Source organism: Castanea sativa, chromosome 2, assembly GCF_040712315.1.
Source record: "Castanea sativa cultivar Marrone di Chiusa Pesio chromosome 2, ASM4071231v1".
NCBI lineage: Eukaryota > Viridiplantae > Streptophyta > Magnoliopsida > Fagales > Fagaceae > Castanea > Castanea sativa.
This window is the reverse complement of record NC_134014.1, coordinates 14,042,850-14,069,322: the sequence shown is the minus strand read 5'-3', so window position 1 is coordinate 14,069,322 and position 26,473 is coordinate 14,042,850. Positions and strand designations below refer to the sequence as shown.

At 33.9% G+C, this 26,473-nt stretch overlaps 2 protein-coding genes across 3 annotated transcripts; both read left to right on the top strand.

Moving 5' to 3' along the window:
• The first annotated feature begins 933 nt into the window (after window positions 1-933).
• On the top strand, window positions 934-8,239 carry LOC142626276 (beta-glucosidase-like SFR2, chloroplastic). 2 transcript variants are annotated; one of them, XM_075800080.1, is made up of 11 exons: window positions 934-1,191; window positions 2,899-3,256; window positions 3,403-3,541; window positions 3,687-3,853; window positions 4,250-4,471; window positions 4,786-4,954; window positions 5,028-5,261; window positions 5,357-5,506; window positions 5,600-5,729; window positions 7,078-7,346; window positions 7,910-8,239. In XM_075800080.1, the coding sequence occupies exons 1-10, from the start codon at window positions 1,020-1,022 to the stop codon at window positions 7,260-7,262; spliced, it is 1,926 nt and encodes a 641-aa protein (XP_075656195.1). In that variant the 5' UTR covers window positions 934-1,019; the 3' UTR covers window positions 7,263-7,346; window positions 7,910-8,239. The 2 variants fall into 2 exon arrangements, with proteins under 2 accessions (XP_075656195.1, XP_075656194.1); XM_075800079.1 differs by having other exon boundaries at window positions 4,783-4,954.
• A 5,512-nt stretch (window positions 8,240-13,751) lies between these two features.
• On the top strand, window positions 13,752-21,534 carry LOC142623245 (serine carboxypeptidase-like 33). The gene is made up of 10 exons (XM_075796639.1): window positions 13,752-14,109; window positions 14,348-14,455; window positions 14,586-14,681; window positions 14,800-14,892; window positions 15,105-15,193; window positions 15,314-15,589; window positions 15,844-16,001; window positions 17,062-17,157; window positions 18,899-19,004; window positions 21,196-21,534. Exons 1-10 carry the CDS (start codon window positions 13,857-13,859, stop codon window positions 21,340-21,342), a joined length of 1,422 nt encoding a protein of 473 aa, XP_075652754.1. The 5' UTR covers window positions 13,752-13,856; the 3' UTR covers window positions 21,343-21,534.
• Window positions 21,535-26,473: the final 4,939 nt, after the last annotated feature.

The following is a 26,473-nucleotide window of genomic DNA, read 5'->3' as shown; positions in this document are numbered from 1 at the left end:
ATATATATATACATATATATTACATACACTTTTAGTTATTTAAGGTTATAGTGATAATCTAAGCATAATAATCAAATTCTAAACAAACTTGTTTCAAGATAGATTTTGCCATATTCTTGCAAATTCATGTTTAGGAAGAAAATTTTCTGATTACCATCGTAATGATAGAAATATATATACTTGTAATATTTATTTTTAATTTGTTAATGTTGATTAATATTAATTTTATTTCAATATTGTCTTTTAATCTTACTCTCTTGAATTGAAATCCTAGCCACACCATTTATCTCACTAGATATCTTCTATGTAATCGCTTATTGTTAATTTTTTAGTTGTCAATTCTATTGGCATTAGTTAAATTGTTTTTATTGTGCTTTCCAATCGGCCATTGCCAAAAAGCAAAAGTCCTTATGATCAAGAGATTATTAAACCTTAAAGAAAAAGAAAAAGAGAGAGATAAAAATTATGGAACCCATTTGATTCATTGGAAGTTGCATTCATTTTTAAGTTAGAATAATTCTTGACAAAACAAAATCAGCAAAATTATAATATATTTTTTTATAAATTTAAGCATTATAAAACATTTCATCTTATCACTCAATTCGTTTCTTTCCATTTAAATTTTGAAGGAATCCTTTTATATATATATATATAATCATTCCATTACAGTCCATCCAAACCCATCACAAAACCTTTTTTTTTTTTTTTGTTGAGAAAGACAAAACAAATATCTTTCCATTAAACAGTTGCGTGCACTCTAGACTGGACTAGAGTCTAGTCCAGACAACCGTAAATATTTATTTCCCACTCAGATTCAGTTTCAATTTAAAAGTCCGTTAACGTATTGGACACGTGTCAACCCCTCGTCCCACATCCATTTAATTTCAAATCAATCTCTCTCACAAAAACCAAATTGAGCCCAATAGAATAGATAGAGCCCTTCTCAGACATTTATTGCCTCTCTCTCTCTCTCTCTCTCTCTCATTTCTTCATCTCCTCAGCTCAGAGTAATCAATACGATGCCGTTTATAGCACTCTTCGTCACTGCCACCAAGCTCGCCGGAGTCATAGTCACCGTCACCGTCGCCGCCAACGCCTTCTCCTTCCATCGCTACCGGAGAAAGAACCTCCGCCCCTTCCGATCGCCGATCGACGAGTCCTCCGACACTCTCGCCGTCTTCGATGCTAACGGTAAGTAACGCACGCACTTTCAAACCCTTACAACTCTAAATTCTACCAACAATACAAAGTGCTTTCAAAGCGAATATAGCTACTGATGTTGCTCGGTTAAATTTTACGCGAATAGGTTATAATACACTAGTTCAAATTGTTTTTGAAGATATTGCAATCTTAGATTCTTTGGAAGGATCTCAACCGTCCATTTTCATTTTGGATACGATACGCATGGATACTTCAATTAATTAACATATGAATTATTAATAGATATTTTGAGAGTATAATCATGTTAATTTTTAGTTTAAAAAACTAATATTAAGCTTGGAGCAAATTGCTGAACAAAGATTTCTCTTTTGGTAATTGGTACTGTATTTACTTTCTAGTTGTTAGAATCTTTGGAAGGCGTTAATGCAATTAAGTAGGTTGCTTGTAATCATTACTCTTTCATATTTATGAAAATTTCTTAGATTCATAACAATTTTGTAGTTGTTAACTTTGCAGATCTTTGGAATCCTTAGTTCAATCATATTCCATCAATATAGCTTGCTAGCATCATAGTTAAATAAGTTCTAATCTCTTTAACATTTTTGTTAATAATAAACACAGTGTGATCCAATAGCATTAGCATCGATAGAGTAAAATTCCTCTTGATTAAGGCAATACTGAACCACGTCGTTTTGAATATGAAGTCATATCACAAAAATCAACGCCTGAGAAAGGTCATCAATACATTGGCAATCAAATTGATTCACCTGTAATTATATCGATATGTGAAAATTAAAACTATTTCAAACATGATTCTCGGAGTTTTTAGCTTGAGATATAACAGAGAAAAAAGAGAGAGAGTAGAATATGTCTAAGTAACAAAACTTATTAAGAAACTATTAATTTTATAGAAAGAAAGAAAGTCAGATTGAGGGAGAGAAAGATTATTATTATTATTATTAATTTTAAAAGTATATTGGAAAGTGTCCATATATTGGATATGTGTTTGATATAGATACGGCTGTGAGTTTGAAATATTTGTGCTTGCTTCCCAGGTTGTTATTAGAGACTTTTTAAAGCTTTACTTTTCTAAGTAAAATTGTACATTTGTATAGATTTTTTTTAAAGCCAAATAAACTAATGAAATTATGAAAATAAGTTATCCCAAACAAGCACTAGGACTAGGCACTTAAAAATGCCTGAAAGACGGCGGCAAATGTGGCGGATTGAACAATTCTGTTTGCTGGTTGGAGATTAGAGCATCCACAACAGTGGAGCTAAAAATTTAGCAATTTAGCTCCATCAAAAGTTACTTTATTTATACACATGCTGCAGCAGTGGATCTATTTTAGCTTTCAACACAATAAAATAATATAAATATCACAATAAAATAATATATCTACCACAATAAAATAATACATCTCACTACAATAAAAACACCACAATAAAAAGGTAATGTGAACACAAAATAAAAAATTAATTTTTTTTAGCTCTCATGAACAGTGCACATCTATAGATAGATGTGCACTGTAGCAATGAGCTAAAAAAATATAGATTTAGCTCCACTGCTGCATGCTTCTTTTTAGTGTTTTGGTGGAGCTAAAATAGCTATATAGCTATTTAGCTCCACTGCTGCAAGTGCTCTTACTAGGTGAATTGTAAAGCGCTTGGCCTTTTTTGCATCTTTGTAGATAATTTATAATTTATGATATATTTTTATGTTTTGATTTTCTGCAGAAGGAGAGAGTTCGTTTTTCTTTGGACTGGCGACAGCACCAGCACATGTTGAAGACAAGCTCAATGATGCTTGGCTCCAATTTGCAGAAGAAGACACTTGTGATAAATCAGAGCACCACGGCCTGCAACCTGCAGATGCTTTGATAGGTTCTGCTTCTGCTGATGGTGGGTCACAGCAAGCTTCATTACCACAAAAAGACACTAATAGATCACTTAAGAGGAAAAAATCTCGTAAGATAGCAATGGAAGCAATGATTAGGGGGTTTGTGAAGTACATGGAGGAAGAGGGTGAAAAAGAACCTGTACAAAGCGAAGAATGCCATCACAAAGTAGCTGCATGGCACAATGTTCCACACCCGTAAGCTTGGGTTTCCAATATGATGTGTTGAAATTGGGTTGATTGTATAAGATGTAACTTGCTTATGTGTAGCCCTTACATTTATGCAGATCACAAAAATATATGGTTGGCTTAAGGATACATTAGTTTGCTTGCTTGATTTTCAGGGAAGAAAGGCTTAAATTTTGGTCTGATCCTGATATAGAACTTAATTTGGCTAAAAGGACAGGCATCAGTGTTTTTCGAATGGGAATTGATTGGTCAAGAATCATGCCCAAAGAGCCAGTCAGTGGTCTTAAGGATATTGTAAGTATAGTTTGACCATTCATAGACAGAAATGCTTTTGATGTATGATGATCTCGTTGGATGAAATCTGGAGATTAACTAACAATTTAGGGCTCCTTTTTAAATAAAATATGCACCTATTCAGTTGCATGATGTCCTTTTTTAGGTCAATTATGCGGCGTTGGAACGTTATAGGTGGATCATCAATAGAGTTCACTCATATGGAATGAAGGTGATGCTTACTCTATTCCATCACTCATTGCCACCTTGGGCTGGTGAGTATGGAGGGTGGAAGCTTGAAAAAACTGTTGGTTATTTCATGGATTTTACCAGGTTAGTCTTCCTTTAAATGGTTGATTTAGCTCTTTTCTGCACTTCAGTTGTTAAATTGTCAATGTCTATTTGGTTTCCCCAGTGACCATCCATTTCTCATTTATTTTTATTTGAATGCTGTCTCATTTTTCTTTAAAATATCTCTTCATCAATAAAGTAGCTTCTAGTTATTAAAAAAAAGGGGGGGGGGGGGGAGAGAGAGAGAGGAGAAGAGAAGAGAAGAGACTACTAAATGGGAAATATTGAGGCCCCTTTTAATTTTCATTCTTTTTTATTTTTATTTTTAATTTTTTTATTAATGCCATTTTGCTCTTTTGCAATTAGCTCTTCTTTTATTTGTGGAGTGAGTCATATTTGTCCTGTCAGTTCTGTGAACTCTTTTTTTATTTCATGCAGGCTGGTTGTTGACCGTGTATCAGATATCGTAGACTATTGGGTGACTTTTAATGAGCCTCATGTTTTCTGTATGCTGACATATTGTGCTGGTGCTTGGCCTGGTGGTCATCCTGATATGCTGGAGGTGGCTACATCTGCCTTACCAACTGGTGTTTTCCAACAGGCGATGCATTGGATGGCCATTGCACACTCAAAAGCCTATGACTACATACATGAGAAAAGGTTTCTCTTCTTCACAGAATCTCGAATGTGTGAAAGGTTTTCATATAAATTTGAAATTTTGAATCTTGAGCACTTTCATAATTTACATGGCCCATGGACCCTCAATGTGCCCTACTGTATGGACTGCTCAACCATGTTTGATCCATACTGAGGTTTTTATATCACGACTATTTTCATCATTGAGTTCTACTTAGAGCTACACCCTCCATTTATTCTTGGCAATCTCACCTTCTTTCTGTTCAAAACTATTCACAACATTTAATTGCTTACACAAGATTCTAAGCCTCTTCAAAATTTCTCTGTATTTCTAGCAGTACCTTACCAAATCCAATAGTTGGAGTTGCACACCATGTCTCGTTTATGCGGCCCTATGGGCTCTTTGATGTTGCTGCTGTTACATTGGCAAATTCCTTGACTATTTTCCCATATGTGGATAGTATCTCTGACAAACTGGATTTTATAGGCATAAACTACTATGGACAGGTACCTCAAGTTTTCTTGCTATGTAAATCTCATACATACATTTTTAATTAACATTATTTTTTTGATCAATTAGGAAGTGATCTCTGGTTCTGGACTGAAGCTTGTAGAGACTGATGAGTATAGTGAATCTGGACGTGGGGTATATCCTGATGGCCTGTACCGCACGCTGCTACAGTTCCATGAAAAATACAAACATCTCAATGTCCCCTTCATCATTACTGAAAATGGGGTTTCAGATGAGACAGACTTGATCCGCCGGCCATATATTTTAGAACATTTGCTTGCTGTTTATGCAGCCATGATCATGGTTTTTACTCTGAATTTAACTTTTTAATTATTTTGGCAATAATTTGGACTTCATTAATGATAATTGGTGATGACCTGCCTATGTTCGCTTTGTAGGGTGTCCCTGTGATTGGGTACCTATTTTGGACAATTTCAGATAACTGGGAGTGGGCTGATGGGTATGGTCCCAAGTTTGGACTTGTAGCTGTTGATCGGGCTGATGGGCTTGCCCGGATTCCACGTCCTTCATACCATCTATTCTCTAAAGTTAGAAATTTTGCTTGTTTTGTTGCCTTGGTCATATTTCTATCCTCTAATTGCAATCTTTAGTAGAATATTAAGTGGGTGTCCTGATTTCAGGTGGTGACATCAGGTAGAATTACACGTGAAGACCGGGCACAAGCATGGAATGACCTCCAGAGAGCCGCTGAGGAGAAAAAAACACGTCCATTCTATCGGGTAGTTAATAAACATGGTTTCATGTATGCAGGTAAACCATGCAACTCAAGTTCTTTTTAGTTTCAAATTACAATCTCTCATTTCTTGGATTTAAGTTTTGATATTGGTTCTCCCCAATTCGCTTATTCAAAGGATGGATTTGCAATTCATATTAGACACTGATAACTTTATAAATAAATTTTGTGTTAGTGATATGGAAATTGAATTGGGGCCCTATTGCCCCATTCAGTACTGGGGCCCTTAGCCACCTACAAAATATCAGATTTTTTTTTTTTGTAAGGCTATTTTAACAGAAATATTTTTTATGAATATAATAGATAGCCTGAATAAGGAAATTTTAACAAACACAATGCATTCTCAATGTTAATATTTTCTTTTTGTTATCAACCGGTAATGGATGGGAGGCGCTTTAATCCCAGAATGAGGTGTTTGCTAGGAAATTGATTCCACACACGAATCAAGTGCCATCACATGCCTGACTTGTATAAGCCCAACATATCTTCAATTGGGCAATCGGGTAGAGATAGCCACTCTTTCCCTTGGAAGAGTATTTGTTTGAAAGCCACTTCCATGGTAGCTTTTTTCACTTGGACAGCTGCAAAGGGGAAGATTCTTACCTTGGATAATTTGGGCAAGAGGAATATTTGTGTTGTTAATAGATGCTGCATGTGTAGGAATGATTGGGTATCAGTGGACCACCTTCTCCTTCATTGTCCTTATGCAGTTATGCCTTTTACCTGTGGTCATTTGTGTTTCGATTGTTTGGTATTTCATGGGTTATGCCTAAATGAGTGGTTGAGTTGTTAGCAGGTTGGCATGGTGGTATTGGGCGGCATAGAGTAGCATCTATTTGGGGTGTCATTCCACATTGTATAATGTGGAATATATGGAGGGAGGGAATAACCAAACTTTTCAAGGGGAGGAGCGTTCTACCATTGAGTTGAAGTGCATTTTCCTTTTGTCTCATTTTAATTGGATGACTGCCTTGCTGGTCTTGCCATACCTTCTTATTGGATTTTTTAGAATTAGGTAGTTTTGGATGGTTATATTCCTGGTTTCGTTATACACTCCCTGTATACCAAGGAATCTGTTTCTATTGCTATATGTCTTTTTTATCCTTTTTCAATAAAGATTCTTATCTACCGATCAAAAATAAATAAATAAATAAATAAATAAATAATGCATTTTCAAAACACAGTACCCTCAGGTAAGTTCTAGTTTCCTGAACCTGCTTATATATGGTACTGTCTAGATAGAAATGTGGTAGTTTCTTGTGCATGACCCAAAGTTTTTGCTAATGGCAGTGCATATAATTCGTTTGTATTAGTATCCCATAAAATAATGTATATGTTGATTCTTATTCTTCCGTATTTTAACAGGAGGGCTTGATGAACCTATAATGCGACCTTATGTTCTACGAGATTGGCGATTTGGACACTATGAGATGGAAGGTCTGCAGGACCCATTGAGTCGCTTATCAAGATTTATTCTCCGCCCTTTCTCTATCAAAAGGAAAAGGAAACCTCAAAAGGATGATGCTGAATTGGTTCTTCAGCATCTTTAGCCTCTGATGGCTTACCCACTCTTGTCCAGAATCTCTAGATACTTTATACACTTATGGGGAACCTCAAACTATAGCACTACCAAGGCAAGGGACATGAACTCCACCCATTCTGTTCAGGGTTTCTTAATGATCCAGTTTGATTTTCTGTCTTTAGTAACCTAAATTTTTTTTCTTTGGTGTTGCATATCTTAGCATATTTATCCAATATTCTAGCATATCTTAGGATCTGCACCCAACAAACAGCTAATTGCCAAAGCATGGCTCCTGCTACAGTAAACTTCAGTTGCATGACTCACCAAGTTGATTTGACCCCCTGTAAATAAATTTTCATATCCTAAGAAACCTCAAACAGAAAATAATTCATGCAGAAAGGGACACAATCCCCTGCGTGCAGGGGTTGCAGCCAAAAACGAAAGCACCAACAAATCCTTGATTTCCCATAGGATCAGTAGCTGTAGGTTGAGGGCCTTGAGCATTTCTAATCCATGTTCACTCTTGGACAAAGCATTTTCGTTTTGTTTTTGTTTTTGTATATTTTTTTCTTCTTATCAGCAGAAACATCATACAATATCTCTATATTGCTCAAAATGCTTTGTGATATTTTTGTGAAGATCTTAAAGTGTTTCTTTTCCTTTTTAAATGTGCAGCAATGACAAGATTCCAAGTTCCTGAAAGTAGTTTTTGATAACCGAAGGATATATAGCTTCTCAAGTAATTTGATTAAAACATCAGGAGTCTGCTTGTTAGACATGGAAGGCATTAAGTTTCTTCCACAGCATGTATTTCAGTCTTTTCTCAACTGTATTATATTGTATATGTAATATGTTATCTTTTTACAATATTGGTTTCATATATATTAGTATATAGTTCCTGTAAAAAAAATTATTTTTAGCACTTTGGAGACTCTGTTGTGGGATTCAGAAAAACAGAAGAATACAAATTTATCTCTTTAGACTGCTTGTTAGTTACCTACAAAATCTTGTGTTGACTAAAAGAATTTTAGTTCTGGGGTTTTACTGTTGCAGTGGAATGACCTTTCTAAATTCATATTTTTTGTTATTACCTGATTGGTTGCATTAAAAGAAAGTTACGTGTGAATCTTGAAATGACGTGTTCTTTGTCGGTAGGCTTGCAAGGTTATGCTCAGTTCTTTTGGCTTATATACTTTTTCATAGCGACATTGCACCAATCAAAAAGATTTTGCAAAAATGTAACCACAACTGCATATCACCATGCAGTATGCAGAGTACGCTGTACAAATGGACCAACTGTTTAAATGTAGACTTTACTTTAGAGTGTGCTCGGTTGGAGGAGTGTAAAAGTGAGAGGATGAAAAATATTTAATTTTTTCTCTTGTGTGTTCGGTTAGAGGGGTGGAAAAGTAAGAGGGTGGAAAATTCTTTTGTTTGGTTGGGGAGAAAATGAGAAGGATGTAAAATGTAATTTATATAAATTAACTATTATACCTTTGTTACATAATTTGTAAGAAATAGATTTATTTGTATTCATTACATAATATAAAATTTATCACATCATATATATAAATTTACATTATTATTTTTATTATTATAATGTAAAAATTATATTAGGTCACGTTGAAAAAAAAAAAAAAAAGAGAACGTTTTAGTTCACGATGAAAAAAATAAAACAAAGAGAGAGAATAGAACGTTGAAAAAAAATAGGTGGGAAAAAGGTATTTTTGTAAAAGTGCTACCATAACACTTTTCTCTCTAAATTTTTCTTCCAAGTTGGAAGGAAAAAAAAAATGTGGGCCCAGAGAAGAAACTTTCTACCCGATTTTCTCTCATTTCTATTTTCCTTCCTCAAATGAAGAGTGAAAAATAGTATTTTTCACCTTATTTTTCTTCTTCTATTTTCTATCTTCCCTATTTTTCACCCAAACGGACGGATTGTTAGACAAAAACTTGTGCATCTTTAGGTTTCGTTTGCCTGGATATAAAATGTTCTCCTGTAAAACATTTTCAGCCTATTTAGGTATTTGCTTTGTTGTAAAACAAACCTTAGTCAAAGCAGAAAATATGATTTCTATTAAACATACAAACAGAAACTACATGTAAGGAGATGATTTACAGATTTTGTTTCTGTAAAACGTTTTCCAAACCACTTGTGCCTTTATTTTAGTCCACAAAACCAAGCTTGACGTGTAAGATAGGGTGATAAAAAATAAAATTATTATTTTCATTAGTAATGTATGTATTCGCATGTTTATATAGATTATTAAGTTTTATAGATAAAACAATATAATTTTTTTAAATCATATTTTCAATTTATTGGCATAATTAGCCTATTTTTGTGGCAAAAAATTTTATTAGAACTTTTTTTTAGACAAATTCAGGGTTGATACATTTAATTTTTTATGTGCTTCAATAAATTTTAGTTATCTAATTAACTACTCCGTAATTGTTAGCATAGATTTGCAAAGAGATTAAAAAAATTTAATCGTACTATCTAAACAAAAAATCTAATCAGGTAATTTGTGAGAACAAACTTACCTTTATTTAAATTAAAAAAAAAATCAAAATGACCATATAATTTAACTTGATAATGTGTACTTAAACATATGATCTTTCTTGGCAACTTGTTCAAAAGAAAATTTAACAAACCAATCTTGAACTTTTGATGCTTTCACTCAATTATCATCCACCTAAAAAGTTACTCTCAAGTTTGAATATTTTGATTTTGGCAACTAGTTTGAGGACAGTGGACCAACACTGATTGGAATTGACCTTAAAAACAAATATATATCTTCCTGTACCTGACATGTGATCCATAAAAAGAAAAGGAACCCCATTCTGATTGGTTTGAGAAAAAAGACAAAGTTAGCAAGATATCTAAAAAAGACTCAAAGCAATCAGCCTCAGGTATTCAAATCTCGGGTGAAAATGGGCAAATGCTCATTTTGTGCAAAAAAAAAAAAAAGGGGGGGCAAATATTTTCTTTTTCAAACTAATTAGAGAAATATTCTTTTTTAAAATTTGATTTTCTCAAAATCGAGTTTAAAAAAAAATAAAATTCAGGAGCCCTATAGTGGCGTTTTAAGGAGCCTATAGTGACGTTTTAAGGACCTATAAGCGTGTTGTAACTCAAGCTCCATGAACTCGAGTTACATACAAGTTTTTTTTTTACCTATAACTCAAGTTCATGGAGTTGAATTCCAAAATGCCGCTATAGGCTCTTTAAAACGTCACTATAGGCTCTTTAAAATGTCACTATAGGGCTTAACCCGATTTTGAGAAAATCGAGTTTCAAAAGAGAGGTATTTTCCTAATTAGTTTTGAAAAGGGGACATAATGCTGTTTTTTTTGGCACAAAAAGGGCATTTGCCCATTTTGGCCTTCAAATCTCTCCAATAGACGAAAAACTAGGAATAGTTTTTAAGCTATGTCATTTTGCATGTTAATGTCAAATTGATCAATCATAGGACTTATGGTTGTTGTTGTTGTTTTTTTTTTTTTTGTGTGGATAAGGAGGACTTGTGGGGTTTTTTTTTTTTTTTTGGTTGAGAAAGCAGGACTAATGGTTGTTGAGTGGTCAAAATAGGTGGCTTTGAATATAATACTGCTTTAATTAAGCTCAACATATTATTCAATCATTCAGTTGGACCATACATCTCTTATCCAATTCATGTGAATTATTGTAGGTATCAGTTTAAATATGTCATATATATGTGCACTCCATCAAATTGAGAGTTATGATAAGAAATATTCCATTTTTTTGTTTGACTTATTGATGGTCATTCTGGCAGAAAAGCCCAATAGCAGGAAGAAGCCCAACAATATGAGTTGAAAATTGGGAAAAAAAATAATTAAACTCGAATGGCAGGAATAATGGATTATAGGCCTAAAAATAATAATAAATGGGCCTCAGAGGAAGCAAACGGGCCTAAAGGTGCCCAAAGAAAGAAATAGTAAACTCATGGGCATTATACGAAATGGAAAGAATGGGCCAAAGAAGGCCCGAAGTGATGAAGTAAGTGAACAAGGGGTTAATGGAAAAGCCCACGAAACCCAAAAGTAAATGAAACAGTAATTGGGTTGGGGAAGCTCAAAAGAGTTAGCAAAAACCCATGAGAATGCAAAATTAGAATGGGCCGAGGATGTCCAAGAAAAAGAAATGGGCCGAGGATGCCCAAGGAGAAAGAAATGGGCCAAGAAAGTCCGTAAGCAATAGAATGGGTCAAGAGGGCCCGAAATAGCTTGAATGTAGGCCCAATGACAATACAGGGTCACTGTAATTAAGTAAAAGAAAAGCATACAGTAGGCCCAAAAGAGGCCCAGCAACCATGGATCAAATAACACCACAGCAGAAACGAAAGAATGACATGGTAGGAATGCTAGCAAATCCATGGAAGAAACAAGGAGTGGATTAAGAAGAGAAAAGCCCACAATCAAGCAAGACCCGACTCTTGAAGGAAGCAAGCCATAAAGAATGAAGGCTTAGAAATCAGTTCATGCCACAAGAAGTCAAGAATGAGTGGTAGAACACACAGACGAGCATTTAGGCCATGACAAACACATGAGCAGCAGATAAGCTTTGGACACATACGGAAGTAGAGCACGCACAAGGCTCAGGCACCACCAACCTATACCCAGCCAACACAGGAGTGGTGGACCATGAGTTAGAGATAAGAGAGGATATGGTATGGCGGTAGGGAGAAGGGGGAAGCCTATTCTGGGGTTCCCGCTTAAACTCTTCTGGGGCAAATGTCTAGTTGGGATGACATACTACCCAAAAGAGGAAAAGATGAGTTGGAACCACTAGGTGCATGCCATGAGGGATAGTGAGAGAGAATGCCCACCTTGTTGCGGATAGGAACGCCACGGTGAGCTAGCAAACAAAGTAGAATTCTTTATCTGATAATAAGGTGTGGCCACGGCTAGCCAGTACAGGTAAGTGGTGGTGGCCAAGTAGCCGACAAACCAATGAGTAGTCTGGAAGTATACCCACACCCAGACAAAAGTAGTTAAAGGCTAAAACAATAAAAACTAGTCGCGACAGGCAGTATATAAGGAGCCTCCGTTGTGCACAGTAAACATTATCAACACGACCATCACAATCACAACAATATCACAACAACAACAAGAACACAGAAGTAACAAGAAAGAAGAGGGTAGAAAACAGAGTAGCAAACTTAGAAAAAGAAAGCTACTGAGAAAACAAAGAGAGAGAGAGAGAGTAGGCAAGAGTAAGATGACAGGCATGCACCGATAGGCTAATCCCTTCTCTCCCTCTAAAAGCTTACCCTCTGTTAAGGATTAAGAATTTTTTCTTTGGGGCATAAGCCATTTAGGCCCATTCTCTCCAAGTGGGTAATTTTTATAGCAAGATGTTCCTAGGAGGTTATCCACATTGAGGAAGTGGTTCCCTCCTTGGTCTTAATTCCATAATGCAACTGAGTACGGCAGACTAACCATTTCTTCTTTGATTTTATTGTTTAAGCATTAGTATTATTTCTCTTTTATCTTTGCTGTTTCACTTTTTTACATTGCATTTCCTGTTGTTGTGCCATTCTTTTCTTTATCTTAATTGAGTATCTTTAAGTTTATTTTAACTAACAGCAAGCGCATCTTCTTTATTGTTGTTCTGTTATATTCGTCTGCCGTAACTCTTTTGTAACAGTTTCATCTGTCATAGGCATGTGACCAAAGTCCTCAACAAAGCAGCCTTAGTTTGTGCACAAGCCGGTTTGAGGTGAGATGCAATCAAATCGGTCTCGACTCTCCAATCCAGAACCTTTGGGCCTTAGCGTGGCAAGAGGAAGCCCAACCTACCATCTCAAAAAGGCCCAACACACTTCTTAATAAAGTTACAAGTTTCTCATAAAAAAGAAAAAAAAAAAAAAGGAAGAAAAAAGGAGTAACATTAAAGATATTATAAAATTTAATATATAGTTATATTTTGACACCAATCACATAAAGGCAATTCCAACATTCATTTATTTTGTTGGAAATCCACCAATTACATTCATTTTGCGTTAATTTATAATCTTTTGTAACAAAATTTATAATAATTTTAACATTTTTCATATATTAATAATCGGGGTTCAAGTGATGTCCTAATGAGAAAGCATCATTTGTGGTACCAAATGTCCCAATATCTACAATATGAATCTTACCTCTTCTCCCCTATAAAAGACAAAAATAAAAAATAAGACTTCCCCTACTCTACTATCAATTTATCTAAAAAAAAAAGTGTATTTAAAATCACAAAAAGAAAACAAATGTATTTTAATTTTTTTTAAAGTAAGAAAAAATATATATTTTTATAATTATATTGTTGAAATATCACCATTCATTTTATTATCACTTTACTCTTCTTCTTCTTTTTTTTAGAAAAATATTATTATCACCTTACTTGATAAAGTTTCTGTGGTAAAATTGATAACATAAAATTATCCGTTGAATAATTTATCAGTTAGGTCTGACATCATCATTTGTTATCTCCGCTTTATCTTGTAATTACCGTTGGCTCTCTCTCTCTCTTTCTATCTAACAAACACACACATACACATACACATACTGAAGGACCTATTTAGTATTTACAAGTGGAGTGAATGCAAAGCTCGGAACAAAAATGGCCAATCCTAGTTCAAATAAATGTCTCTTTCTCTCTCTCTTGTCCATGTTTCTCTTTCTTCAGTGCATTAAAGCATCACAAGAAGAATACCCCAAATCCCAGGAATCTGATAGGGTAACAAGCCCATCTATCTCCCAGTTCTCAGGTTACATCAATGTAAATCAATACCATGGGAGGGCCCTTTTCTACTGGTTCTTTCAAGCTAAATCTCAATGGTCCAACAAGCCTCTCCTTCTCTGGCTTAATGGAGGTGTACAAACATTTTAGTCCTACTAATAACTATGCTTGCTGTTCTCTTCTCAATCATAAATTATAAAGCTTATATTGCTCTCTCTCTCTCTCCCTCAATATTTCCAATTTATTTACCAATCATATACTATAAAGTATAAAGTTTTGCTTTTTTTCTTTTTTAACAAATCTTTTGCGCATTATTTAATCATTTAAAGGTGCAGTTTATTTAATTATTTTGTGGAATTGCAACTTTGAAGGACCTGGATGTTCCTCAGTTGGGTATGGTGCAGCTGCGGAGTTGGGACCTCTTAGAGTTAATAAAAATGGAGTCGGACTTCACTTCAATAAATATGCTTGGAATAAAGGTCCTTTCATATTATACTTTGATCCTATCTTGATTATTCGATATTCACTGTTGGATAATATGTTTAGAGCCAAAAAAGAGCTTTTGTACGTATTATGAGCTTGAAAATTAATATTTTATTACCCTTACAGAAGCAAATTTGCTCTTTGTGGAGTCCCCAGTTGGAGTAGGGTTCTCCTACACTAATACATCTTCTGATTTCACCAAATTGGATGATGGATTTGTGGGTACATAGTTCACCATTTTCTACCTCATTATTGAATCAATTAATTATATGCTATTTTTTCTAATGGATTAAATTAAATATTTACTAGTTGTGACCTCTAATTTGTCCACTTTACTTAGCTGAGGATGCCTACAATTTCTTGGTGAATTGGCTGCAAAGATTTCCACAGTTTAAAACCCATGATTTCTTCATAGCAGGGGAGAGTTATGCAGGTGAGTTACATGAACTTTGAACACTCTCTCTTTCTCTCTCAAAATTACTAGCAATTTTATATAAAAAAACTTATAAACTAATGTGACAATAAATTTAAAAGAAATGCCCAAATTACTTGTAATTGATGATGCTTTAATTTGTAAAATTTATATAAATAAAATTTGTAGTATTATTTTTACTGTCACTCAATTATAAACTCTATATTTTATAGGCCACTACGTGCCACAACTCGCAGAGCTTGTATATGACCGAAACAAGGATACAAGTAAATACCCAAAGATCAATCTCAAAGGTTTTATAGTACGTAAGCCCCCCAAATTGAAAAACTTTATATCTTGCACAAAAGCTTTCAACATGATTCTATGTCCAAAATGTTGTATATTTTTAACATAACACTGTCATGTTATATATGTATTGCAGGTAGGAAATCCGGGAACTGATGATTACTATGATTATAAGGGATTACTAGAATATGCATGGAGCCACACTGTTATAACAGACCAGCACTATGACAAGGCTAAACAAGTGTGTGATTTTAAGAGCCCCAACTGGTCTATCGAATGTAACATTGTCATGAACCAACTCTTTGAGAAATATAATGAGATTGACATCTACAATATTTATGCTCCCAAGTGCGTTACCAACAGCACATCTTCACTAGCTCATAGCAGTGACAGTGTTAATTCACTCGCCAAGGTGATAATTGGTATTATGAATTTTATTATATATCTCTTATAATAAATTGACATGTCAACTTTTAAAATATAAAATAAAAATTAATTTAGAAAATTATTTATTACATTGTTGATTTGACAATAGTCATAATTATTAATCTCAGTTGTAAGTTTTTCATAAAAAAATTGATAATAATTATAGCATTTTCCTTAATATTAGACAAAATAATAAGAACATTGGATGCACTGAATATTAACTTAGAATTACGGTTGAAGGTGAATAATTATAGGATGAGGAGGATGAGAATCTTTGGAGGCTATGACCCGTGTTTTTCTGAGTACATAGAAGAGTATTTCAACAGGGAAGATGTTCAATCATCCCTTCATGCAAGCATTAAAGGAAGAACTTCCAATGTAAAATGGAAGGTCTGCAAGTAAGTATAAACTAAGAACCACATATATGTTTTTATCTTTTGAAGCAGTTTTGTTCAATTTGGTTTGCAATAAAATTATTACCTAGTCTTAACAAGTTAAAACTTTGAGGCTTTTAGATAAAGGTTTATATACAATTCAATATTTTTTAATTGGATGCGAATTTTGACAAATCATGTTGGGTTTTGTAGAGCCTAGTTATGTTTGATTCGAATTATGACTCGACCCGAAATAATGTTGTTACAGTTTTTTAATGGAAATTTTTTTGAGGCTTAGTCTATGAAGCAGAGGCTTGGGCCGATAGGCCTAAGCCGTAGCGCTCATGGACAAACCTCCTTAAGGGTCTTGGGGCAACGCCCCCGGAAAAATATTTTGGCCCATTTTTGTATCCCATTGTGAATCCTGTGCGTAAGATATAAAAATTGTTGTTTTGGATATTAGAGTTTTTTTATGTCGCTTTTGAGAGAGAAAAACTGTACTGCCGCACTCTGTTTTTGTCCCTGAAAATAGTGAAATTCCTACACCTCCGTGGATGTAGGCAAATTGCCGAACCACGTAAATATTGTCTTGTGTGTGATTATTTTTCTTTGGCACATATTTTTCTCTATTTTTGCATCTTACATATTTGAGAATTTCGTATATATTCCCATCAAATCCACTGTTGGAATACATTATCTTTATATTATTTACACACTTGCAAAATTTCAAGATAATCAAAGATCAATAGTCATATTATCAATCAATTGTTTAAATTCCAGTTTTTGTAGTTTAAAATAATATATAAAAGATGAGTTATTAGATCAAATGTTAGATAACATTTGATTGACATAAAAATTGCTATGCATGTCAAGAACATATAGAACATGTAATTCAATGGTGAGATTTTCAAATTATGATTTCAATAATAAGTTATTAAATGATGTAATATTGCTTAGTGTCACATCAAGTATAACTTGAACCTAACTCTCTCTTGATATAATTTTCCCCCCTCAATCCTAACTCTCTCTTAATATAATTTTTCCCCCTCAATAAGCTCTACGTTGTAACTACTATATTTTTCAGTGATTCCATCCTTGGGGAATACAATGTCACAGTCTTTTCTATCCTACCCATCTACACCAAACTCAACAAGAGTGGCCTCAAGATATGGGTTTACAGGTACATATTTTGCACATATTTTGCAGAATCTAAAAATAAAGAATAAACTTATCTTCTTCTTAATTCTTATTCTTTTATTTAAACTTTTTCTATTACTTTTTTTTAGTAAGAAAAACATGTATCCTTAACATTGTTATAATAATGGGAATCGTAAATGCCATATGTTGCCTCTATTTAGCATTTATCTCTAAATAACCTCCACCATCCGGAATTGTAAAAACTCATAATTGTAAAAAAATTTACAATTCTGCTACAGTGCCATCCTACTTTTATGATGGCACTGTAGCAACTTGTATCCAATTTATATTATATTTGCCATCCTTCTCTAAGTCTTCTCTCTCCGCGTCCATCTTCTCTCTCCGTATAGCAACTTGTAGCAAGTTGTCTCTTCAATCTTCTCTTTCCGCGTCCATCTTCTCTCTCCGTATCCATGGTAGAATCTTTTCAGGCGTGGGCATGGGTCAACATGGTTCAAGTGGCAGCATGGGTCTTGCGGCTTGGATTTGGCGGCGTGGACAAGGGCCTTGCGATGTTGTCAACTAGTGCTAATCGATGGCCAAGGTTTCTAATCAGCGACGTGGGTTTATGATCGGCAGCTTGGGTTTGCTGATTGGTGGCTTGGGGTTGCTGATTAGTGTGTGGAGATTGGTGAGTGGGCGTGGTGGGTTTCTTCGATTTTTTTTTTCAATTGGTGGTTTTTATGGTGGCCGTTTCTTGTGATTGTGGTTGTTGGTGGTGGTTTTTGGCAATTTTTTGTATCTCTTTTCCTCTTGGTGGTTGTTTCTTGTGGTTGTTGGTGGCGAGTTTGGTTGTGGTGGTGGTTGTTGGCCGATGGCATGGTGGTGGCAAGGTGGCTGATTTCATGTGGTTGTTCTTGCTATGGTTTCTAGGTTTGGTGGTGGTGGCAATCGGCATGGATTGATGGTGGGTTTTTCTTCAATTTTTTGTTTTGGAATTGTTGTTGTGATTTGCTGGGGGTGGCTAGTGGTGTAGCAGTGATTTGGGTTCGTGTTGTGGGTGATTGTTGCTGGGTAGAGGATGGATAAGTGATTGTTGCTAGGTGGAGGAGGTGATTGGGGTTTGGGTTTGTTCACGGTGGAGAGAGAGACACAGGGGAGGAAGGAAGAGAGAAAAAATTAGAGATTATTTTTTTTGGTTATATATTTTAGTGGATAATATATATTATTTTAATGAGTAGGATAGGAAAATAAAATTGAGATATTGAGTGTGTTATAAAATATTATGGTATAATTGATAAAGTAACTTTTTGATATTGTAAAATAGGATAGGATACAATTGACCTTTGTGAATGCTCTAATAATAATAAATAAGAGTGATGATAATTACCAATGATAGTCGGAATTGTAAAAACAAGATTTCATTTAAAATTGTAAAATCGTGTTTCATCATTATGCAATTATAAGTGAAACAAAAAGAGTGTACATGAGAGTCTGCATTAAGATGTAGCCTAATAGTAGTATAGTTGGGAGCGATTGGACACAATGTGAAGGACGCTCGAGGTGGACCATGAAAAAAAATAATGCAAAGCAAAGAGACGAAGCATGGTTTTAACCTTTGACAGGGAGGTTTGGTCCACACCCCAACATCCTCGTGAACCAATGGATAGCCTTTTATATGTCTTTGGTTTGGTTTGGTTTTGCTTTTGTTTATCAAATTATTTTTTTAGAAAGTTAAAAAAAAAAGAAAAGAAATGATTCCATTTGGTTTGGTTTGGTAACAGTGGGGATGCAGATGGCAGGGTACCAGTACTTGGGTCACGCTACTGCATTGAGGCTCTTGGACTCTCTCTCAAATCTCCTTGGCGTTCTTGGTACCACAACCATCAGGTTCATTATCCTCTTTTTTTCTTTTTTTTCTTTTTTTCACCTTTATATGATGCAGGTTGTTATTTTTTTATTTTTATATATTAAATTAACCCTTTAAGTTTCAAAAGTTTTCAATTCGGGCTTTTCACTAACTCTACCTTTAAGTGCATTGTTTTCTTTCAGTTTTTTAATTATTAAAAAAAAAAAGTGCAAAAAACTAATTTAATTATAAAACAAAATGAAGAAATCCCAGAAACACAACAAACTTAGTACACGAACGACAAAAAAATTCTTTACATTGTTTACAACCAAAATGGCATCAAAATACAAAATTTCAATACACAAATTCAAAACAAAGCACAACAAACTCGAACAAAAGGATCCAACGTCAATTATCAATATCACATACAATTTATAAATTCGCTATTTATTCAACAATGAAAAAAAAATTATGGGTTTTTCAATTTTGGGGTTCATCTGGTTTTTACAAACAAAATCAGACATAAGAACAGATTTGACTATAAACTAAACCCAAATCAAATAAGGGAGAGAAAGAATCCAAGGAAACCTAGGTTAGATTGGAGAGAAAGAATCTAGAGACCCAGATCAGATTGGAGAGAGAGCTCACCGGGTTGATTGCCAAATCCAAAAGACTCTGAAATCAACCAAACACAACAGCCCAGCGGTGGGTTGGAACTCTGATGAGGGTTTGACAAGAAAATCCAGAGAGAAGGAGATTGGCCTAGTCGAACTGAGCTAAGAGAAAGATGACTACCACCAAGCAATGATAGTCGAATAGTGACCGTTGAGAAGTAACGAGCCACTGAGCTTGGTAGTCGGCCATGAACAAAGCTTGGAAAGGAGCTCCTTGGGTCCGGCCTAGAGAGAGTGTGTGAGAGATTCAAATTATATAAAGAGAAGAGAGAGGGGAAAGAGAGAACCGAGAGAGAGATTGAAGTTCTATTTTTAAAACTTCTGTTTCTTCAAAATATAATTTTTATGGATTTTTTAAATGGAAAAATTAACAATTTTTAAAAAAAAAATGAAACTAACAGTGCAGTTGATGAAATCAAATGAAAGGACTTAATTGAACACCTTAGGAATTCATAGGACTGAATTGACCGAATGTAAAGTTAAAGGATTGAAATGAATTTTGGTGAAACTTAAAGGGTCAGTTTTGCATTTTAGCTTAATAAATATCATTTGAAAGTTGTGGTCCAAAAATTCATATCCCTCCAATTAAAAATCAATCCCTAAAAGTCACCTAGCTCATGTATGTGGTCGGTAGCCCTCTTCAAAAACAAAAACAAAAATCTTTTTTACTAACAATACAAAAACAAATCACTTATAAATTTTTTAAATAAAAGCGAAAAAATATTCTCTTAAGAAATAACACAAATGACTTATGCATCATAATTAAGTAATTGGTTGTTACTTGTTAGTTTATTTGGAAAGCAAATTAAAATAAAAGTTTGATATTTTGGGATTAGGGTGCTACCATGTTATCTAGGTCCACATAAATGATTTTTTTTTTTTTTTTTTTTTTGAGAAACCACATAACTGATTATTTGGGCATTTCTTTTTCGCAATTCGCAGGATGACTTTACAATTGAACACCATTATTAATTGAAAAATCAATAATCTACCAATTTGTTCATAGAGTGGTTGAACTTGTACATATTCTTCTAATTTCTATTGCAATTATGGAACAAACATTTTCAATCATGAATATTATCAAAGATAAATTTCACAACAAAATAGAAGATGATATTCTAATGGAATCTTTGATTTTGTACATAAAAGAAAAATTGTTACAAAATTAGTACATTATTAATTACAAATGACTTTCAGGAATGATTGGGTTGATGTGGCCATATGGGTATAATAAATTCTTATTTTTTATAATAAAATATATCAATAAATTTTTTAAATAGTTAGTTAAAATATTTCTAGTTATAGAATTTCAAAAATTCCAATAATATATATATAAACCTTACAACCATTGGTGTGAATCCTCCAACCCCACCCCCCTCTCCTTTTTTTTTTTTTTTTTTTGCCTGTTAGAATAAATGTCTGCTTGTTTTCTTTAAGCATGAGTCATGACATATATCTGCATACTATGGTTTCAATTGCAAACCAAAAGTGTATTCTTGATCTATATAAGACAAAAATGAAATTGGATTTTGATGATATTTTGGTAAACAAAATGTAGGTTGGAGGGAGAATGGTAGAGTATGAGGGGCTAACATTTGTAACAGTGAGAGGGGCAGGTCATTTGGTACCTCTCAACAAGCCAAGTGAAGCGCTTTCCCTCATTCACTCTTTCTTGACTGGTGAGCCCCTCCCTGCACACAGATGATATTTTCTGCACCTTGTTCCAATCATTGGCAATTTGGCATAATGATTTTGATGCCTCGAATTGTAACACAAATTTGAAACTAACCAGATATACAAGGCAAACTAAAAACCCATCCATTAAACTTTGAGGTACCTTAATAAAGCTTAAAAATGTCCACCATGGCAATTGTGTGCCGCTAGCTCTTTAGCTCAACACATAAACTCCCTCCACTCTCCCCTTCTCTCTTTATTTATTTATTATTTTTTGAAGGGCGAAATGGCAATGATAATTTCACTAAGTGGATAGGATTTGGTTCAATTGTCAACATTATTGATGAGGGTAAAAAAAAAAAGTGTTCAATTAATCTTCTCATGAAAAAAAATGTCAAGAGATGTTAAGGAAGTCTGTTATATGTGGACCAGCTTGGTTTATCCGAATTTTCTGTGCTCAAATACATTTTTATTGTGTGACTTTCAATTCTTGTCATTAAAAAGGGATCCAAATAGAGTATCCATCAAATATTTCAAATCTTATTGTATCAATTAAAAAAAACAAACATATAATATTAACCTAGATTTGAATGATATAATTTCTATGTATTGATATACACTAGACTACTTAGGTAATTTCTCAAAAAAACTATTATTAGTAGCAGATACCATAAATTGAAACTCTTAAAAAAAAAAAAGTAATCTCTACTGCAGATTTCTTAAAATCCTAACAATTCGTACATAAATGAATAATTTTTTTTTTGAGAGAGAATAATTTATATTTTATTATGTTAGTAATATTTAAACAAATATTGACTAACACTATTTTTGTATCCATAAATACATTTATTACAAAGTTCTTAAAATTCTATCAATTTATATTTTAATGAATAGTTCAAATTTTGTCACATTACCAACATTAAAATAAACACCGACTGTCATTAGTTTTGTATATAATTTAAAAAAATTATGACATGACAAAATTTGAATCATCCATACTTAAAAAAATTTCCCTCAAAATGTTGATTATTTTTTCTTTAGATTGAGAGTTTTAAATGAAGTCATTACTTATTTTAATTGTTTAAATAGGAAAATGTGAGAGATTGCACCCCCAACCCACCAACGTTCCTTAGTTGGGCCACACTAGTGTAAATGTGTGGAATCGTTTTGGTGCTTCTCATAATGACAATTCGATTGGTTATATTTTTTTCCCATAGACTGAGAATTTTACATGAAATCGTCACTTATTTTATTTAAAAGGAAAATAAGAAATCCATATGATTAGAATGTATTCCGTTGAATAATTAAATTTTACATCAAATATAAATAACATTACAATGCCTTGGTCCTAGATACAATCTAATAATTATGTGGCTTTGGTCATAGTTACCTTCTATATAATGTAGAAGTACATGAACAAGAACTAATGTCAGAACTAAGAAGCCTTTGATTTAATTTTGGAGGTTAAATTACAAGGTGAGAAGGGGTTAGACACTCACCTTACCTAGTGAAACCGTCTTCTAGGTTATGGTGGCCAATGATCATGTCACATCATCCATACAAACAACATGTCATTTATCAATTGCATGTTAGAACTTAAAAGTAAATGTGACATGTGATCTTGCTTGAAATTGAAAATTAACATGTGATTTTGTGTGCATATTGAAAAATCCTAATTCTAGCATAATAATTAATTTATTTGGATCAAAGTTTAAATCATGGCGATTGTGTGTGCCAAGTGATAAGAATCAAGTAACAACACATGCTTGACTTAAATTTCATAGCATCCTAAGAACTAGTAGGGCTATATGTATGAACATGTAAAGAACATATGAACATGTGAAGAACATTCAAACACATTCAAGCAATGTATTGATGGACATTATTGCAATTTGTAAAAGTTAAAAAAAAAATGATTGAGAAAATCAAGGAATAAAATTGCGAAGAATTTCCTCATAAAATCAATAGCCTTCTAAAGGTGTTGACTGATTCTACAATTAAAGATTGAAATCCTAATTTCAAAAGGACATTGGTTGAACAATATCATATTCTTCATTCACTTGTCTAAAATAAAGGGAGAAGCAAAAGTAAAAAAGAAAACGCTTGCATTACGTTGTTTAGCCTAACGACTAATGTTCACAGAGAAAAGTTCTTCATAGTTACATCTTCACTATGCTGAATTATATATTACAAACTTACAATAAATCTAATATAAGATATATATATATATATATACACACACACACACACTAGAGTAATCATAAACTTAACCATTGTTACAAGACCAATAGTAGTCTCAAAAAAAAAAAAAAGGAATGCTTTGCTTGGATACCAAATAGAATTGGGCTTGGACTAAATATTTTTATAATATTTTTTTAAAATATAAATAAAAGTGGAAAAAATTAAATTTATAAAAAATGTAATTACTTTTTTTATGAGCATAACATGCGTATGCCACCAAATATATAAATTAAATCTGTTATGCTAAAATTTGAAATTTGAAAATTTTTTGGTTTGAAAACCTTGAAGGAATGTACATGTTTACATGGAATACATACCATATATATATATATATATATATATAATATCTTGTGAAAATGTACTAAAATAATATGCTTATAGCCTTATACTATCAAATATATAAATTAAATTTGTAATGGGAAAATTTTAAAATTTTAATTTTTTTTTGTTTGAAAACCTTGAAAGAATAGAATAGAATGAAATGTACATATGCCTACATGGAATACATACCATCCATTTGGATAGTGCTAAAAAGCACTATCCCTACGTCTGCTTTTTTTTTTTTTTTTGAGAAGCGCATTTCAGCAAAGTCAATGCACTTCCAGTGGGTCTCATGCACTGTTCACGGGACCACAAACCTCTTTTTTCAACAAAAATTTCATTAAAAGTGGGTCTCACGACATTATTCACACATTTAAAAATTATTTTGCTATAGTGTTTTCAGTTTTCAGCAAAATAAGCGGTATCCAAACACACCTCAAGTTGAAATGACAAAGCCACACCACCATTCCTATGCCACCACCACTAGTGTCGCTTCCAATGGACCCTACTACCCCGCCGCCGTGCTCCGCTCACATTCCACCAAAGACCACCACCTCTTGATTCAATACCAAACCCTTATGTCATTGCACAGTGGGCCTTACGACTTGCAACTCCTCACCGAGTACGTCCATTAGACCCGGGTCAGGCCCATTCTGCCCAACAACTTCCACCACCGCCTCAAAGTTGGTGACACCGTCGACGCCTTTCGAGGGTGCTCTTGGGTTAAAGGCATGGTTATAGACATTTATGAAAACTCCACGTACTTGGTGCTTTTTGACGAGGAAGAACAAGAGCTCGAGATTGAGCAGTGGAATTTGCGACTTCATAGGGACTGGGTTCGTGGCTCATGGGACCCACCTCTTCTAGAATAGGTTTTTTATTTTTTATTTTTTTTATTAATGGGTTTTATTTATTTATTTTTTTGGTGCTTAATTTTATGTTTTTGGGTTTTGATTGTTTTATGCATTTGTGAAAGTTGTAACTTTGGCTATGTTTAGGTCTTTCTCTGTGTATGTCAGTGTAACACTATTGAAAAATGATTGGGTGGTGCAGTTTTGAGAGAATGTTTGTGTTTTTTAATATATATATATATATATATATTGATGGGTTTTTGGTTTTGGTACTGGTACTTAATTAAGTTAATTTTGTGTTTTTGGGTTTTGATTCTTTGGAGCATTTGTGAAAGTTGGTAACTTTTGCTATGTATAGGGTCGTTTCTACACGAGTATAATACTGTTGAGAAATGACTGGGTGGTGGAATAAATATAACGAGAGAATGTTTGTGTTTGTTAATTTTTTGGCGTAAATGCACTTTTGGTCCCTACATTTTGGGGGCATTTCTATTTTGGTCCCTACATTTCTATTTTACCACTTTTAGTCCCTAAAATGAAAAACGCATTCCATTTTGGTTCTTACCGTCACTCACTTAACGGAAGAATCCTACGTGACAAACGAAGTGCACTGTTGGCACAGTAAATGTTGACGTGTCCATTAAATTACTATTAAAAAAAGGAAAAAACAGAATTAAAAATGGCACGTCAACTTAGAATTTTAAAAATTAATTTATCAATTTTAATAAAAAGTAAAAAAAAAAAAAAACAGAACTAAAAATAAAAAACACATGAATTCAGATCTAAATCATACAAACCCAGAAAATCATTCAAACCCAGAAAACCATACAAACCTAGAAAATCAAGCAAACCCGGAAAATCATACAAACCCAGAAAAACAAACAAAACCAGAAAATCATACAAACCCATCAAGAACAAACAAGAGCACAAACCCAAAAAAATCATACAAACCCAGAAAATCAAACATAGAAAAATCATAAAAGAATATTGTGAAAAACATAATCAATCCATATATATGCACAAACCAAATCATCCAAAAGAAAAAATAGATTTAAATCCAAAATTTAATCAATACAATCATTAACAAAATACCCACAAAATTGAACAAAGTTAGCTCAATCCCTCAACCATACCAACAACAACAAACACAACTCCCACCCAAACAAAATACCCACAAAACCATTAACCCAACACACCTCAAACTCTTTCACTCAGTGAACTCCCTTAACCAAATCTTAAGCCCCCATCAAAAAACCAGATTTGAACAAGGTGAAAACCCTCAGATCAACAAAAATCTTCCCCCACAAACCCACCATCGGAGTGCGCTGCCACCTATCTCCATCGAAATCTCTAGCACTGAACTGAGAGATAGAGAGATTAAATAGAGAAAGACCCACCGATTTGAGATAAAAACCACCTACCGATCCAAGAGCACCCACCGATCTGAGGTAGAAACCCACCGATCTGAGGCAGAGACCGATCGATCTAAGAGAGACAATGATCTGAGATAGAGAAAGAGAAACCTATCCAAGAGCACCTACCAATCTGAGGTAGAGATAGTGATTTGAGATAGACAAAAACCACCTACTAATCTGAGATAGAGACAGTGATCTGAGATAGACAAAAACCACCTACCGATCTAAGAGCACCCACTGATCTGAGTAGAAACCCACCGATCTGAGGCAGAGACCCACTGCTCTGAGAGAGACAGTGATCTGAGATAGAGAAAGAGAAAGATTTGGGGTTTTC

Coding starts and splice junctions, on each gene's coding strand:
- LOC142626276 (XM_075800079.1), top strand. CDS start 1,020: ATGCCGTTTATAGCACTCTTCGTCACTGCCACCAAGCTCGCCGGAGTC. Junction 4,472..4,782: donor GACTACATACATGAGAAAAG/GTTTCTCTTCTT, acceptor CTGTATTTCTAG/CAGTACCTTACCAAATCCAA. Junction 5,507..5,599: donor CATACCATCTATTCTCTAAA/GTTAGAAATTTT, acceptor TCCTGATTTCAG/GTGGTGACATCAGGTAGAAT.
- LOC142623245 (XM_075796639.1), top strand. CDS start 13,857: ATGGCCAATCCTAGTTCAAATAAATGTCTCTTTCTCTCTCTCTTGTCC. Junction 14,456..14,585: donor TAAATATGCTTGGAATAAAG/GTCCTTTCATAT, acceptor TTACCCTTACAG/AAGCAAATTTGCTCTTTGTG. Junction 14,682..14,799: donor ATTGGATGATGGATTTGTGG/GTACATAGTTCA, acceptor CACTTTACTTAG/CTGAGGATGCCTACAATTTC.